The 18148-nt window shown below is 35.2% G+C and overlaps 1 protein-coding gene across 2 annotated transcripts in view; it reads right to left on the bottom strand.

Annotated features, from left to right (window-relative positions):
- LOC105248060 overlaps nucleotides 1–18148 on the bottom strand; it is a 37350-nt gene that overhangs the window by 14142 nt on the left and 5060 nt on the right. Inside the window, exons 2-3 of one of the 2 annotated variants that reach the window (XM_025414696.1) lie at nucleotides 13408–13604; nucleotides 10938–11185 (exon numbers count right to left, since the gene is read on the bottom strand). In XM_025414696.1, coding sequence (XP_025270481.1) covers nucleotides 10940–11185; nucleotides 13408–13604 — 443 coding nt within the window. In that variant the 3' untranslated portion in view covers nucleotides 10938–10939. Of the gene's footprint in view, nucleotides 1–10653; nucleotides 11186–13407; nucleotides 13605–18148 lie in introns of those variants that run through there. The other variant, XM_011252617.3, reaches the window with a different exon arrangement.

The following is an 18148-nucleotide window of genomic DNA, read 5'->3' as shown; positions in this document are numbered from 1 at the left end:
AATGGGCAATATATTATTTGATGTAGAAATTAAATTTATTTAATCTCAGTTTCTGTAATACATTTTCATGGTTTAAAGTTTAAGCTTTAATTTTTTTCAAAGACCAAATTATTCGATTTCTTTTTAAATTCAAGCCTTTATAAATTCCAAGCTTCAATTGATGCAGAGAACAAAATGCCTATATTTTTATGATTCAAGCTTATCACTGTGAATTATCGATTGGGGAATTAAAGCCAGACGCTTATCTTGCCAGTCGCAAATTTGCAATATATTAATTGTAGACGAGTTTCGCGATTCGCAATCGTGTACGGCCCTGAAATTTTCAAGCAACGAGCCCGAAGAAGGGAACCGATCGACCGAAGACGCCGCGAAGAGCGGTTCTTGTTCCGTGAGTGTCCCGAGTACGACCGCGGAGAGTAAGACAGTGGCCACGAAATAAGAAACCGGTTGGGACCCAATTTACTTAACAACGGCCGAGAATCCAACACTTACGGATGTCCAACGGAGTTCTCGCTGAGGCCCGCAAGGCGGTCTGTGTTACCTCGTTAGGCTTATACATGTGTGTGTGTGTGTGTTCCTGCGTATGTAAATATATGTATGTGTATTCACACCAATATATCGCTGCCGCCATCACTTTTATTGTTATTGTAATATTAGCAGAAATGTGAGTTATCGTTCACCAATATATATCGTTATATTATTTGAAAATTAAATTCTCATTATGCTAATTAAGTTAATCGCACGTAGATAGGTATTACATTAATTACGAGATTACGATCGTGCTTGCGGGAAGAAATTTAGTAGACAATATTACATTCGATAAAGTTTGTAAATTAATTATCTCTTAACTATTTTAATCGATGAATCGCACGTGCGGTTACTGTTTTATTATTTATGATAGAATATCAGAGTACTCCGTTCACGATAATCTATTACTTATTACTCTCAAGAATTTCCGTTGGATCGGTCTAATGAAACAGATAATCTCTAGTGATATACATAAAACCTCTTTCTCGTTACGCGATTTTTGACAGTTAAATATGTTTGTGCTTAGCAGAAAACGATCGCAATTCACCCATCAGCATGGTGAATGTCGTCTCTTCGTTTCCGTCGTCATTATCACCCTCATATGAGACTTGTACAGTAGCCGGCTACTAATTTCAACTTCATCAGAAGATAAGGATGGAATTTTTGCCGATGAGGATCAGCAAAGCCGGCGCTAACTCACGGCCTGCAAACTTCTTAATTTATCTCACCGTGTGATGCGATAATTTCGATGTGGGGCTATCACGCGATTGCGATAAATTACATTAAATAATTCGTCAAGAGTGAAGCACTTTTTTTCTTCGTCAACACTGCCGCAATAACTCAATAGTGCATAATGATGATTATCTCAGAGGATGTAAATTAATATAGTTCTCCTTTCCTTGCAATCTTAAAAAAGATTTTTTAAAGCATCTTTTTAGCAATTTCCGGGGAGGAAATATAATATTACTCTTATATACATATTTTGTAATTCATTCTGCAAATTTCATCTATAGTATATATAATGTAATAAAATATAGTATAATATTTTAGAATTAAAAATATGTAGCGAAAAAATATGCAAAATTTAATATCATGATCATTTAAACGTCATTAAAATTCAGTATAAACCTGACAAGTTTTAGAATTATTATTTCGCGCAGACATCGTGCAGACATTCTGTTGAAACTCACGACTGAAAATAAACGCTAATATCCTGCAGCAAGAGTCAATAAAAAGCATACGGATGCAAATAAAAAAATAATTCTTCGTAAAAATTATCTTCCCCATAATAATCATGTAGAGCTTGATGCGAAGACGATCTCCTTCGATTTGGCGCGGTTTACGAGCGCAATTATTATAAATGTATCTCGAGTTCTATTTTAACAACCTGCGGAGATGTTACAAAAGCGGTGCAGGCTAATTTACGCATTCGCGTAACGAAAATAATTGCGCGTATTAAATCTGATTATTTTACTGTTCACCACATAAACGTCGGCCAGGGACGAACGGGGGGAGGAGGAAGGGGGCGAAGGGCTGGGGGGAGAGTGTCGGATAGAGGAAAGAGAGATATCTCTCTAATTGTGAGTATAAGTTTCGCGTTTTATTTAGTTTACTTATCTGCGCCTTCATGGAGTGCGGACGCTCGCTAGCTACTAATTTCGGTTTCACCGATCGAGATAAGGTCGGCATTTTTATCAACGTAAACCGCCTCGCATCGCCGAGTTCTTAATTTTCGTCCTTAAGGCTCGTCCGGCATTCCGAAGCGAATCGTTAGATGCGCTTACGAATGACCAATAAGCGGTCCCGTTTAATCGACACGCTCGTCAATAATGTAAAATTAAAGGATATCATCTCGCCGGTTACATTCCACTGCGCGATAATAATAAAGTCGCGGTATGTCTTGATACGAGAGAGACATCGGTTCGTCGCAATGAAGGGCCCGTGAAGGGGGAAGCGGATATTTTACACGATTTTATACGAATAGCTCTCGATTAAGGATAAATCGATACATTATCGCGTATCTCTCGTTCGCGACAAACTTAAACGAGCGAGCTTTGCGATGCCAATTGACGTCGCCTTTGTTTTTTTGCCAGCCCGATTTAACGTTTACGATTTTATTTAATTCCAGAATACGATATACAATTGCACACGAGAGGCGGAGATAGCAAATAAATTATTAAAATATTTAATTTTTGTATTCTTATAGAATTCATAAAGATAAAAAGAGAAACGGATGGTTGTTTCGATTTTTTATTAGACCGATCTTTAAATGTCTTCCTTACAATCGGCATCGAAATCACCGAGATTTTCGATTAAATTTTCAACGCGTAACACATAAGCCGCATAGTCGACGAGAAATTTGGAAAGGGCATGATAACAATTAAGACGGATAATTAATTTCAACGATGCGTGCGAGCGTCGCACGGAGGCTTCCACACTATATCAGAAGCCATGGTGCGCCATACATGAATCGTGAAACGAGACGGCGGCATCATTCCTTAGAGCCGATGACAATCTCTCCGCAGGACCGGCTAGGTGTGGTCCTACGGTGGAACCAACGGGTTTCCAAGAACGCGAGCCATTAGACCTTCTGGCTGGTGTTATAAATTGTACATCGTTTAATTAGGCTCTCTCTTCGCCCGTGGCCGGGCCGTGTATAGGGACGGCTCGGTTATTTACCATTTACTCCTGTAGCCCCTTACGCGGTATCTCGAAACTACCGTGCATCAAATTGGATCGGAATTGGGAACGAAGGGCAGCCGCATCCGGAGGACCCAGCCGGATAAGACAACAGCCGGAGGCGATTGTAGTATAAATCTGGATTCCTATTCTTCATGTCCCGAACGGTTCCGTTCCTTTTCATAGTCTTCCCTTCTCCCGAACAAATGTAAAAAATTTGTAAAAAATAGTATCTTCAACACATTAAAAAATTTGTAAAAAAAATAGTATCTTTCACACACTCAAAGTCCGAAAAGCAAATATTGATGCTACAAGTAAAAATAGAAAAATTCTGAAAATAATTGCTCCGTTGGGATAAATCGACAGCGCATCGGTAGAAACTGAGATGAAAAAAAGCGCCGTCGAAATGGCGCACTTTTGCATTTTAAGCACGCAGAAAGTGCACGCATTCATGTTGCGCTGAGGTAATCAAATTTTATGACGACATTTATGTCGTTTTGGAAACATGAGCGTCGGTGTTTGGCGTAACGCGAATTTCTCACTCTCAGTTTGCGATTCGTGTTTAATCGGATAAACGACGGGCATGTGTGTAAGCGAGCACACGTAGACAGAGGTCAATTAAGGAAGTACTTGGGACTGGTGCTTCCCCTTTGCTCTCTCGCTCGAAAGCTCTAATTATTTCTTGCTCTCCGCGCGATCACTTCCGCGCGCTCAAGTATAGGTGAAACTATAGGCGTAACTGCCGCTACCGGGAGGATCGCATACTTAATTGGAATCCGATAAGCGCACACGCTTCCCACGTATGTGCACACTCAACCTTTTCCCGTTGATATATCTAAATAGCTAAATACGGATGGTTCCAAAATTAAACACAAACCGAGGCAGAGAAACACGTTCGCCGAAGAGAAGAAGAAATTAGGAGGATAATAATGTGATTTTTTCAGCAATTTAAATGATATCGCGATAATAATGAAGCAAATTATATTATTATAATAAAGATATGATATGTTCTTTTTAATAATTATTGTCCAAATTAATTTAATATCTTGTTACTTTAAATTTCAATTATAGAAACATTAAAATATTTTGTAGCAAATTTATTTATTTATTAATTTTTATTGTTTGATGATTTTTTAAGAAAGTGAAGTATTTAATACTTAGGTACACAATATTTCGTTCGATTAATGAATTGAAGGGATTGAAATGCAAATATATTAAAAGCGAAAATTGTTTATGGAACTTTATCTTACTGACAAATTCGCGGTAAACTGGAGTGTCTCGGTGAGGATCGAAATGACTGGTCGATTCGCGCGTCGATACTCCTTAGCCGTGGAAACGGGTTAACGTCCGCGTTATTTTTGCTCGAAGCTGTCAACCCGAGAATCCTTGCGCTAACAAGGTGCCGCATCGATCCAACGTTCGAGTCCGTTTTTCTCGATAACCCTTTGGGAAGTGGCGGACGTTCGGTCCTTCGTTGCGAGAGGATCTAACGAGGGGTTGACTTTTTGCGTATTAAAATATCGACTAATTGCCCCAGGATTCTGTTATCGTTTTTGTCAGCTCCGCCGCGGACGTGATCTGCCATTCGAACATTTCCGAAATTTTCGACCGAAATATTGCCGTATGTTTTTTTCGAAACAGAAATAATTCGTAAATTCTTTTACGTAAAATTTATGTGAATCATTTTTATATCAAATAATGACAGATGTGTTAATAGAAAAAAATTAAATAACAAAATATAATAAAAGCGCTATTTTTAAAATCGTCAAAACAAGTTTAATTATCGAGAAATAATAATATTCTTTTCAAATACTAAGAGAAAGATTAAATTTAAATTTTTGAAAAATTTATCTATTTTTGTTGTATTTAAGAGAATTCAAGAATCTCTGGAGAATTCAAAATCACCAGCAAAATGTTAAAATCTTAACACACTTGTTATAAATATGTATAAACGTGTTTGTAAAGCTAAATAAATATGTTGAATAAATACATTAAATCAATATATAATGACAAATTGCATTTCAACGAGGATAAATTCGAAGTCTGCGAAGGATGTCGACTGATCGGCGAGAAATCAAAAAAGAAGTTTTCTCTCCGTCTTCATTCATATTCATAAAAACGAGTTCCGTTCGATAATTAATAGTAACAGCATTCTACGCGATACGGCAAAGCTGAATCTCTGGAAATAATTATAATCTTTTCGTTTTTCATCGCGCCTGCGTCTGCTTAATCGCGAAGTTTCGCCGGCGAAATCAGATGAAAAAACGAGCGTTTACGTCGACAATTCATAATGCGGCGTCATTTCATCCTATTTACAAACCGGTCGTCGCGCCAACGACTGTCGAGGCAGAAAGATATTAAAGTGATTTCCGTCCATCCGCCCCCGTGCCCCCTTGCGACGCTCATCGCATCGCCGCGCTAATTGCTCCTGGAATACCGAGAGTCGCGATGTAACATCTACTTGAACTAGAATTCCACACGACAATCGTCTCGCGTGTAAAACGCCTCGTGCTTTCGCGCCCGGAAAAGTGCCGGTGATTAAATTATATAGTTATTATCTCTTTTTATATCGCGATGCCGCTTTTTATCCCACGAGCAGACTCGTCTTGACGCGCGATGGGATCGCTGATAATGATGACGCAGAGATTTTCTCTCTCTCTCTCTTTCTGTATTAATTATAAATTATTCACATTATTGTTGGATATTTTTTTTATTTAATCCGATTATTTTTTTCTCAATTTCTTTTGATGGAGAATATCAAATTACTCGTCAACTATCGATATGGAGCCGGAATTTACGTCTGTAAAAAATCGAAAATTTACATTTTATGGATGAATGTGATTGAGATAAATAATTTTACGAAGGAAAAATACGAGGCCCAAGTACGATAAAGCAAATGATATTACTTATGAATTTTACTTATTATCCTTCTTCGCCTTTCCTGTTCGTTTTATCGCTTAATACGTGTAAGAACGACTATCAAGCTTGTTCCTAATTAGGAGCTCGGTTCCTCGGCAGACTTTTGAAGAGTCCGCCGAGACGCGTTTGCATCGGCCACGACTTTCTTGCGGCCGTAGCGGATAACTTTCTCGCCGTAAACGCTTCGATGCCGCTTCGTAAATTTCCTACGAAGTCGGAAACGAGATTTCGTCCCGATTCATCTTGCCGGCAATTACTGGCAACAGCACATGATCCGAGCTCTCGCTTACCGATGCGTCCGATTTATGGTGTTTCGACGCGATCATTTTATTTCTCTACAACATTTATCGAAACATGTTGCCGAACCTCATTCCTTGAAAAGCATGTGAGTTGTATACATATGCATGCGTTACTTTTTATAATATAATAAAAAATCAAAATAATATAAAATATCTTTAAAATTAATACAGGAAAAATTCAATGAATTTCAATGAAACTAAATGCATTTACCGAAAAGAAAAGATAAAAAAATAATAAGAAAGAAACAAAAATAAAATCTAAATAACTACTATATATCTGTGCTCTTTTTTACATTTCCTATATGTTATCTTCAAATCTGAGATCAAAATTAGAATAAAAATAATTAAGTTTAATCTTCGGGATAAAATTTTCGTTTCTCTGATTATCTGTAAGACATGAATCCAAACACCGGTGCACCCGTTGAAACAGTGGCGAGCTTCCAATTAGGAAGGCTCCTTCTCTTAAATATATAATGCCACCAAGATTTTTTTCTCTGTTTCTGCCGCACGACTTGATTTTCGGTAGTGTCTTCGTCTTTCCCATGTATAAATTAGTCCCAGTCGTCACATAATGGTGTGTCGAAACGCTACTGTAGTATCCCGGATAATGTCTTCTCTAACTTATCCTTTCTTTGCCTTTTCTTTCAACTAGCATTCTCTTCTTCTCTTTGTCTTTTTCTTTATCTCTCTCATTTTTCGACACCTATTCTTCTTCGTCCGACTTTCTTCTTCTCATTTATTTCTCTTCCACTATGCGCATATTTGATCTTCCCTTTTGCCTCTTCAGCCGTCACCATTCCGTTTCCTTCATCGTGATCGCTCGTTCATTCGTCAGAGCGGACTGTTTAATTTACGGCCAATTAATTTGGATAAACTGAATGAGCGCAGAGAATCCTGCTTTCGGTATACGCGTTTAACCATGAATATTTCTCCCTCTCATTCTTTTATTTTTTTTGGATCATTACGTATTCTTGCTCTGTTTTGATTCTTTAACAGGTGATCAACTCCTTAGCGACGGCGAAGATTATTGAAGAAACTGTCATCATCAAATGTAAACAGAGACGGAATATATACATATATGTACATATGTAGCCAGAAATTAAATATCGAAATTAAATTCTTCAACGCATCTTTTCGACTTCTTTTTTACATATTCATAATGTTTATATCCCTATATATTTAAGTTATTTTTAATTTTCGAAACATATAAAAAATTAAAATTAGGAGCTTGATGCAATCAACACATTATTTCTATAAAGTATGAAACATCAAAAATTCAAACAGTATGGAAATTTAATTTTGTCTCGTTCTGAAGAGCTTTAACACTGCCCCAAAATTGATAGAAATAAAAAAATATTAAAATTTGTTGTTTCTTGTGTAATTAAGATGCAGATGTTATTACTTTTGTAATTGTTATTACTCTTGCGACTCGCGTTTTATGAATCGCATTGGCAGCGGCATGACTAGAAGGGTTACAAGGACACAGCTCCCGAAGAAGTACGCGGAGAAGTTCAGTGTTGTCGACGGAACTGCTTGGTATTCCGCTCCGGTCTGAGGGCATAATTGGACGCCAGCCGGCAACGCTCCTCCGCGTATCGCGAAGACAAGAAATTATTCTTTAATTAATTGTCAGCGCTCAATGTGGCCGTATGCGTAGAATCGGCGGGCACGGTACATAAATTTCATCTATATGGGAGTGCCGACTCTCTGAGGTCGTGCCGAGTAGCGGAGGCGGTTGACTGGCTTTGGAGAACATAAGAGAGAAGGAGAGAACGAGGGATCCCCAAACAGCTTCCGATTTACACGAGTAGTGAATATCTGGCGCCTGTTTGTAAAGCTCTTAACGGTGAATCGTCGCTCTTAAGGGATCTCTTTGCGCTTTGCCACTTGTCTCGTGATGTAATTGATTTCTATGTATGTGATGTATTTGTATTCAATTTCTAATTTGGTAGCATTAAGACGAAATCGGTTAATTTTAATTAAATGATAATATAATGATCTCAAGATTAAAAGATATATAAAAAGATACAAATATTCATTATTCACTTTTTTAGTCTTCTCGAGACTTGCTCTCTAACTTTATTGATCTAATTAGTATGTTAAAAAATTATTGTCATAAAGGTAAAACCATAAATTGCAATATAAAATAATTGAGGTAATTAGATTCATTCATTTTCTTATTAAATCTTCTCATTTCTTGTTAAATAATATTAGCAAGAGCACACAATTTTCAAGCTAAGTAAAAGTATAAGGAATGAAATGCAAATCATATTTATTTTAAATTATTTATCTATCCATTTAAACGACCTGTAATATTGATAAATTTTGTATCACGAATCGATGAACGCCTTCGAATATTACAAGCTTGCAACAAAATGCGAAAATGACACGACAATTATCGGGATAATTTCTTTTGGAAAGTTGCGCGTCGCCGAAAAAAAACAAGCTGCAGGTACCCATATATATATGCCCACACATTATAAAGCGAGACAGGTGCACACAGCCAAGACACATACAAATATGAAAGCGACAAATGAGCGACCGCCGTAGACATGCGTGTGTGTTGGTATCTTCTCTACATATATTTTATAATTAGCCGCGGGTCCTCTCTTCGATAAATCAGCGCGCCGCCCAGGCTTAAGACTTAATTAAAAATTTAGTCAAAAACCAATTAGCAACCACGGTGGATTAACATATTTCTAATTATCTGGCGGACACTTTCGGCCGCCTTATACCATTGGATCGACTACTTGCCATATATGAAGCCGACCTGTCGATGACTGTGCGATATATTCGATAGCGGCGAGTAAACTCAATATGCTTCTTTTTTTTTTGCCTCGTCTCAATAAGACGGACACCTCATTCGAGCGGAAGTTACGTTCAGTCAATTAGGTTATTGTATTATTTGCAAATCGGTTAATTACGCTGTCAAAAAGTTGCTGAGTTTATTCGTTAATTTTTTTCGATTAAAGTTTCCAGAAAAATTACTTTTCATCTATTTGTATTGTTTTGATATGTAAAATGTGATATAGATAAATAAATTGTTAATACTGATGTTTAAAAGATCTTGAAAAAGAAATAAAATATATACTTTTTATCGTATAATTTTATCGTACGTTGAGTTTGTATAATAAAAAAATTACGTGTATATTGTATTGAGGGTTGGAAAAATTGACGGAACGTAAATACTGAAATCATTTTTATTTCGCTATAATATACCTTCATGGATAAATTATCATCTTACATTTATACAAGGCGCATATAGGTACGTCTAGAACCGTGCCACATTCGTAACTTCAGTATTTACTGTCTACGAACGATTCCACCTCTTCGATTTATACATCGATACAAACTGATACGCAATTTACACATGCTTGTATCGTTTTTTCGTATAGCAAAAATTCCACAAGTCTGAAAGACATCAAGATTACAAACCGTATTTGCCGATGAAAAATCAATACTTTATAATAATAGCTATGAAAAGAACATGATGTTGATATTCCTAAGATAACTTGTGAAAATATTTGAAACATTGCAACTTGATGTTTTAAAAAAATTTTTTTGTTCAGAGAGATTTTTCTTTAATATATTGTTTTTAGGGAGAAAGTTATGACTTTAATAGATAGATTAACAGATAACTTCTTTTTTTAATCTCTCAGACTCGTAATTATTTAAACATACCTCATAAGTTCACGTCATGTATGTCACTGCACTTTCAATCGCTCCATATTTAAATCAAATCCTGAAACGAATGTTGCTAGATGTTTGCTAACGCGGTTCAAATCGTTAAACTAACTCTCGAACGCTCGCTCTTCACGATTCCTCCTTTTGAGAATAATCGAAGCGTCCTGTACACGTGTGTATATATACATACGTACATCCATAATTATCGTACGAATGCGTATCTATTTACACTATATACACTCATATTTTTCTTTGAGATCAAAGCTTGGGGCGCCGATATATATTCTATCATTTAGAAAGAAAAAATATAGTATCTTTTAATTAAGTTACAAAGTTTTTTGAGAAATTTTCAAATGATTCGATTTAATGTTTTTGAAATTAAATTATTTATATATCTCTGGAGAGATAAGACGTTTGGATTGACGCTATTGCAATTTCGACTTTCGACGCTAAGCGATTGAAATTTTTAGAATTCTTATAATTTTTAATTTTAAAATTATCAGATTATGCTTTTTCAATGTTTAATTCTGATATTTTTAACTTCTCTATATTTTATATTTTAATTCTTCCTCACTAACTTTATCTGCTCCATTTCTTAATTCCCAAAATTATAATTATGCAAATTTTCAAATTTCGGATTTCCGCGTTCTTGAAGTAAATATTCTCGTTTCTTATAAATCCTTAATCTTTGGAATTTCTGTGTTCTCTGAACTCATAGATTTTATACTATCGGGTTCTTATTTTATAAATAGATTGCCAAATTTCTTGAAGCGACCATGTCAAAAATGATTTTTTAAATCGCACGTATATAATATTCTAACGTATTACTATTAAGGTCGGTGCCCCGGCGGTCCCATGAACATGGCCGCTGCCGCCGCGGCATGAGTATGCCTAGCCATGGCAGCTGCAATGAAGGGAGGCACTCCTGGGGTACCAGGCGGGCCCACCCCAGAAAACATGAGTCCCGATCCGAAACTGGGATGCAGAAGGGGCCTCGCGGATAGTCTTAGTTTCTCTATTTCCGCCTCCTGAAGCCTCTTCGCCTTAGCTCTTCGATTTTGAAACCAGATCTTCACCTGGAACATAATGGTATTTATAATTAGAGTGATAATAATTAGAGTAATCATAATAAATAAGTCGATAGCGGAATATCAATAAAATTTGCTATTTTATAAATGTAATAACATAGTTTCTAATATTTTTGTAATATTGATAGCAAAGAAAAACAAAAAATATTTAGACTATCACATGGCATCGATAATATTTAATTATTTTAAGTAGAATACAAGAGTCAATTTATTTATTAATAACAAAGTGTTTTTTAATATATTACAAAAGTTATCGCAACAGTTTTAAAGATTTTATATATATAAATAATTATGTAAAAATTATTTTTTGTATGAACATAATTATCTGAAAATTAGAACGATTTCTGAGTTCTAACTTCTTTCTCTGTGCCGTTTAAGTCATTGAGAAAATATTGCCTCGAAAGATGTGAGAATTCTATTATGTATTGTATCGACATATTTTGCGAACATTATATAAGTGCTGCGTAATTATTACTCGACATCGCATTTAAGAGATTTACAATCGGTAAACAACATAAATTACTTATACGTGAGCGCAATTAATAAAATAAACACTCTAATAATTAACGCTTTGTTGAGTAACTGAAAATATTGGCATAATCGGTAAATAAAATTTTCTGCGCAAAAAAAATACATTAGCATTTAGCGTGTCGTTAGATACAAAATACTTAGCGAAAAAAACGTCAACTTCTGACAAGAAATTATCAAGGCATCGAGAAATCCTCGATGTCATAAGACACGCGTTGTAACTCAAGTTTGAGCACAAACGAATCGAATTGATGTTAAATTGCGTTTAATTGTTATTTGTACAGCTGTTTGCGAATTCCGACGTTTACGCAACTGTCACTTTGAATCGACAGCTAATTTGCGGTGCTTTGCTACAAAAATGTAAGTAAGAAACGAGATGCTTCGGTATTTGAATTATGAAATCGTTTTCCATCGATGGGACTGTTAACAAGAGCACACATTTTGATATGCGTGAAAGCTCGGATATATAATAATTCATACATAATCAGATGATTTCTAGAAAAATATTGCTAATATATTCTAAAAAACATTTCGATTTTAAGTCGCTTATAACACAATTAAACTAACTTTGTATTATCAAAATTTTAATCCATTGGAAAATTGAGATTTCGGCCAAAGTAAGCTTAGGAATGAAAATAGAATATAATATCGAGTATAATTATATTCATTCATCATATAACAATCTAAGATAAGGTTGACTTTAAAGATAAGTCTCTCATAAATGCTACTATATAAATATATCAACTGTCTGTGATTCTCTCTTTATAAAAATTGCTCTGTTCATAAAAATCATATAACCACGCACGAAGTGATAAATTATTTCATAAGATCATGGAGATGAATGTCGCCGCGAATATCACGATTTGAATTGTAGACATACCTCTTTGTCCGAAGTGAATAATGAGAAGAGAGAGAGCACAGTCGAAGGAATGGTTTAACGGCTTAAACGACACGAGGAGATGGCGAGGTAATCGTAGCTTATCTAAGCAAATGAATGCGATGTAGCTTCATTTCGACTGATGCATTGTAATGAATGCGCAAAGTGTATCTTAGCACGCTAACCGCGCGATATAATAACATAGTCTGTTACACATTTAGTAAGGAAGGACGATTCAAAGTTCAAAAAAATACAGAGAATAATAAGACTGTATCTATAAAAGTAAAAATAATCTTCAATCAATTCCTCTAAGGTGCATAAAGATATATATAAATATTAATTGTCAGAAGAAACATAGCATCTTTTTTTGATTTTGAAATGGAAGAAAGTTATATCATTAAAATGTTTAATATTTGATAAAACTAATATACCTAATGAATTGCAACCATTTTTATTAATTATGCACTCGTTGACATTTCGTATCTAATTTAATATTAATTTGAAATATAAAAGTCGATAAAATGCGTATTGTCTTTTTATTCGAATTATATTAATATTATAATATATATCGGGTATATAAGCAAATATATATTTCTTCGTACGCTTAATAATATTATATGTATATAATTAACTGTTCTCTAAGCTAATTTACATATATTCGCGGCACTTTTAGTTTTAAATAAATCCTCATAAATGTCATGATTATTAATCTTTTTTTTAGCGTGCACTCTGAACATATTTCTCTGAAATATCATTATGCATAAAAAGAAACTTCTTCAAAGAATTAATTGCTTTCATGTCTCACCTGTGTTTCCGTAAGATGGAGAGACGACGAGAACTCTGCTCTTTCGGCTATCGTCAGGTACTGTTTCTCGCGAAATTTTTTCTCGAGCGATAACAGCTGCTGCGTCGTGAACGGCGTTCTTGGCTTTCGGTTTGGCTTGTGCTTTCTGAGAGTGCATCTGACCGGGCCTGGTCCAGGCCCCGGTAATCTTAAGTCCCCTGAAAACAAAAAAAGAAGATGTGTTTAAATAGGATTAGGCTTTCTATCTTTATGCAGATAATTTACTTATGATGTCATCAAATGGAAAAATATGCGTGGAAAAGATTAGATGTCAAATATAAAGATTTAATAAAAATCTATTGTACGATAAAATAATCTATGTTTAATCATATAAAACAAAATAATTTTCAATTAAGCAAGAGTAGACTTTAATTTACTTTATAAAAAATACAAATATATAAAAGCGGATGTTATTATGCCTATTTAGTGGAGACATATTTCCGATGCAAGATGTAAAATTTTTATGAAAAGATTATTCAATATCATGATTCGAATCTCATCCGATTTAAGCCGGTGTGAAAACATGTAGAAAGAGATAAATTAAAATAACATTTCTCTGCTGCATTACTTCGCTATTTCTGCATCATTAGAGGGAGAGAAAAAGAGAAAGAGAGAGAAAGATGATTATAACGATATCCGTGGATATTTGTATTCGTATTTGCTATTAAAACGTCAGTCCACCATCTTCGTGCACTCATCGAATGATAATGAACGTTGAATGTGCAACGTTAGTTGTTAATTTATGAGTGTACGATGACGATTAGGTAAAATACGTTTTCATAGGTTTCGCGATGAAGCGATTACAATCTCACGGCCACGACGAGGGTGCAAATTAAATAATAAAAATCCGATTGCGCTCGAATGGGCAGAGCGAACGGTGCCTAATCATCGACCTATCATTCTGGTCTCATACATCCGGTATAATTATCATCGACCGTCGTTGTTTACAACACGTGCAATTAGCTGATAGTGCATAAAATCTTGCCACCTTTTCATGATAATATAATTATTATATATCGACAGCAGTTCGCATTTTCCTCTTCGTTTCATTTATAAACTTAATTTAAACCGTCCACCCTCTACGATTTATTTAATAAAGTATTGTGAAAAACAATGTATTATATTATCTATCAAATGAATACAACAAGGACTTACACACAATATTGTTGTGTTATCAATATTTTTATGTTAGACAATGATTAATATCCAATATGACACGCATATTTTTAAAACTACACACAATTGACTAAACGAATCGGCGTATGTTAAAAATTACAGTTGCCGATAAACCTGTTTAATGCACGCGTGTGTTCTATAATTACAAATGTTATTTCCAATCCTCATAATTCTATGCTATGACGCACTCAAAATAAGCGACTCGTATTATTAAGAGCAAGAGTAATTGATATCTCGTAGAAGTAAACCTACGTCAACCAGATGCGTGGTTACATCGCTTGATTTTGTACTGACTGCGTGTTGGCATCGCGAAAAAGTGTTTTCGACATCCGACTCGACGGAATGATGACGATTTCGCGACGGCGAGGAGGGCACGCGTGGATTCCGTGCGCTAATTAACGATCGGTCGTGTACAAAAAAGGCACGGGCCGCCGGCATTGTCGACCGGATCAGTCCGAGACACCGGTATTACGTCTTTCATTCTCGTTTGCACCACTCGTTCCTCGTTTCGCGTGTATTGCCCGGGGGAGGCAGGCGGTTTACGCACGTACCCGATCAATATGTTCTCCCTGGAGGCTAATTAATTTCTGCTAATTAAATACTTATTCAGACGGATCAAAGCTAGCAGGATCTGCTCACACCGTTTTCTTCCCTTAAGGACGTCGTATATGGATCGTAACAACATCACACGCGGTCTTTTACCAAACATACTACTAATGGCATTTTATTACCTTTTATAGTGACACTTTATTTTCATATTGATGTAACAGTGTCAGGAATTGCTGTTTTAAGCCGTTGAGTCATTAATGCAATTAATATTCCAATTACAGTGTTATTTATTTATCTTATGAGCAAGATTTTTTGTTAACATCAAACATAAATAGAATAATAATATATAATATGTGTATAAAATGTAGCATGAATTTATCTGTAATCTTCAGGAAATAATATTTTAGAGATGAGAAGGGGAATATTTTCTGAAATATAAAAATCTTTGAATATACGTAAATTTGTTTTAAATTTATAAAAACGAGCATCACTAAAATTAAAATTTACAACCTGTTCCATTGGCATTTTTGTAAAGTATCCTTAATGTATGTTTGAGTTTACAAAAGAAAGTATGTAAGAAGATACCGCAAATCTGCGCGCAACGAGACAATCTGTCGTTACGTCGATGTCCCTTCCATTCACACGATAACATAGCGATTTCATGTCGCTCGCCAAAGTTAGCCATGCCGCGCACGTAAACGATCAATATGTTCTTCTTGACTACTAATTAATTTCTGTTAATTACCCGATCGCTGAAACACGCACGCGGATAAGTACATCGCCGCAACGAGCGTTGGCGCCGATAGATCGATACGTTCTCCTTCGACTCTGCATTATAAATTTTCGGACAATTAAATGCAATGGTAAAGATTGCTTCAAATTGTGAAGGTATAAAAATGTATATTACATTCAACGCTAAACCACAATATTAGAATTATGAATTTTAAATTCAGCTATAATATAATAAAGTGTAAAATAATATAAAATATTGTTTATACTATGCTATAAATTTATTTTAATAAAAAAATCAGGCGGGTCACAATTTACGCGAATATTTATACAAAATAACGAAAGATAATTACTTGCATTACTTTCGTCAATAAATGTTGGATTTTTGAAGATGTCGAGGTAAGACCGCGCGACCAGCAACATCGTTGGAACGACTCAGGCGGGTAATTATGTCCACGGAATGATAAATCGTCCAAAATACTTTGTAGAACATCATTGGACGCGGGATGGGCGTCGTTAATTCATTCTTGCGCGTGCAATCCAGATAAATGCGTGCGGGAAGCGCCATTCGAGCGTTATAAATGATGTTCGTATTTATAATTTTCGAAAGCTGTCGTTCGGCAAAGTGACAAGCTGCAGTATTATCAAACTTACGAGAGAGCCCCACGTATGTATATAATCTCCTCATCATTGTCAGCTAAGGAGTGTTAGTGAAAACTGGTCAATAAATTTTTCTTTCAATTTTTCAGATCCAAGCAAGAGAAACGCGCGATTCGAGAAGCGGTTTAGGATACAAAAATGTCACGTGTGTGTATGTTGTATGTATGTGTTGTGTGTGTGTTGTGTATATGTAGCAAACAATTTTACAATCAATTTTAAATTTCTTTGTAAAATGAATATTATGATTAAATAGATGTATATACGATTATTCTTTAATTTCGGCGGTTAAAGGTTAATTCGCATCGCTTTAAGTTTATTGAAAATACTGAAGACTAACGAAAGAGAGGTGTCGTAAATCATAGTTCTCTGTAAGTGAACATCATCTTGGAGCAAAAGCAACAACGTCGCGACTGCAATAATCGCGAATGATACAATAATGACGCGTATCTTGCTGTGCTTTGGCTTCCGTTCTGAGCGCTGGTAATTGGTGTCGCGGAAAAAAAGACGAGAAAGACAAATCGTAAGAGGAACGCATAGGGGTGAGATCGAGAGACCGAAAAGCGAATGGTTTGTCGGTTGTGGTTAATAAAAAACTTTGTCGAGCGACATAGCACAGGAAGCTGAATGCGCTACACTAAACCTAACAGGCCACTTTAACAAGAGCAGTTTTTATCCGGTGCCTCTTGAATGCATTATGGATGTCGTGAGTTATGTATGACTCTATCATGTCGAACTGTTTGCGATCTCGGTTGGCGCGCGGGCCGACCCACCTTCGTCAACTTTCCATTTTCTGTCAGTAACATCTGGATAAGACACTCTTTCTCTCTCTCTTTCTATGCGAGAGTAACGCATAATACTCTTATATATTTTCATCAAAAAGAGAGAAAGAGAACTTCGCAATTATGTATATTTTTTAATATTTTCTTAAAATCTGTTCATTCTCCAATTATTGCTTTATATTGAACGTTTAAAAATCGGATTTTATTATGATTAATAAATAATGCAAACACGATTTGTTCAATTATTTCCTTGAAAGCTATGATAATCAATTATATCCTATACGGTTACTCTTATATTACTGAAGGTTACGTATTTTTCCAATTTTTATTTTATTATATATTTTTTCTATATATTTTCCTAATATTTTTTTCTAATTATTATCTTGTGTTATTTATATCGAATACTATAAGTATTATTTTCAATTATATTATGAATTATTTTATGAAATAATGTATGCAACAAATGTAGTTGTTCTTATGTATATTCGTATTAATTTCATATTTGTGTGGTTTTTCTTAATGTTTTCTCTTTTTTGTTATCGATGTTATATTGCTTTACATCAAGTGTTGCGCGTTTATTATAATTTTAATTATATCACTTTGAAAAATGCATAAGAAACTTTAGATTTTTTATTTACTAAAATTTTCCTAAATCCTAAGATTATACAGTTTTTGTCACAGTTAGTATAATAATATATTCTTGGAAGACGATTCGAAATTGACAATCTTCGTTGTAAATAACGTCGCGAATCTCGAAGTTTTCCCAAGCGAGATTATATCCGTATGTAATAAGGAATTTATGCTGTTTC

This window comes from Camponotus floridanus, unplaced genomic scaffold (genome assembly GCF_003227725.1).
Source record: "Camponotus floridanus strain SB8 unplaced genomic scaffold, Cflo_v7.5 scaffold88, whole genome shotgun sequence".
NCBI lineage: Eukaryota > Metazoa > Arthropoda > Insecta > Hymenoptera > Formicidae > Camponotus > Camponotus floridanus.
Note: the sequence above shows the minus strand (reverse complement) of the source record. Positions and strands in the feature narration are given on the sequence as shown.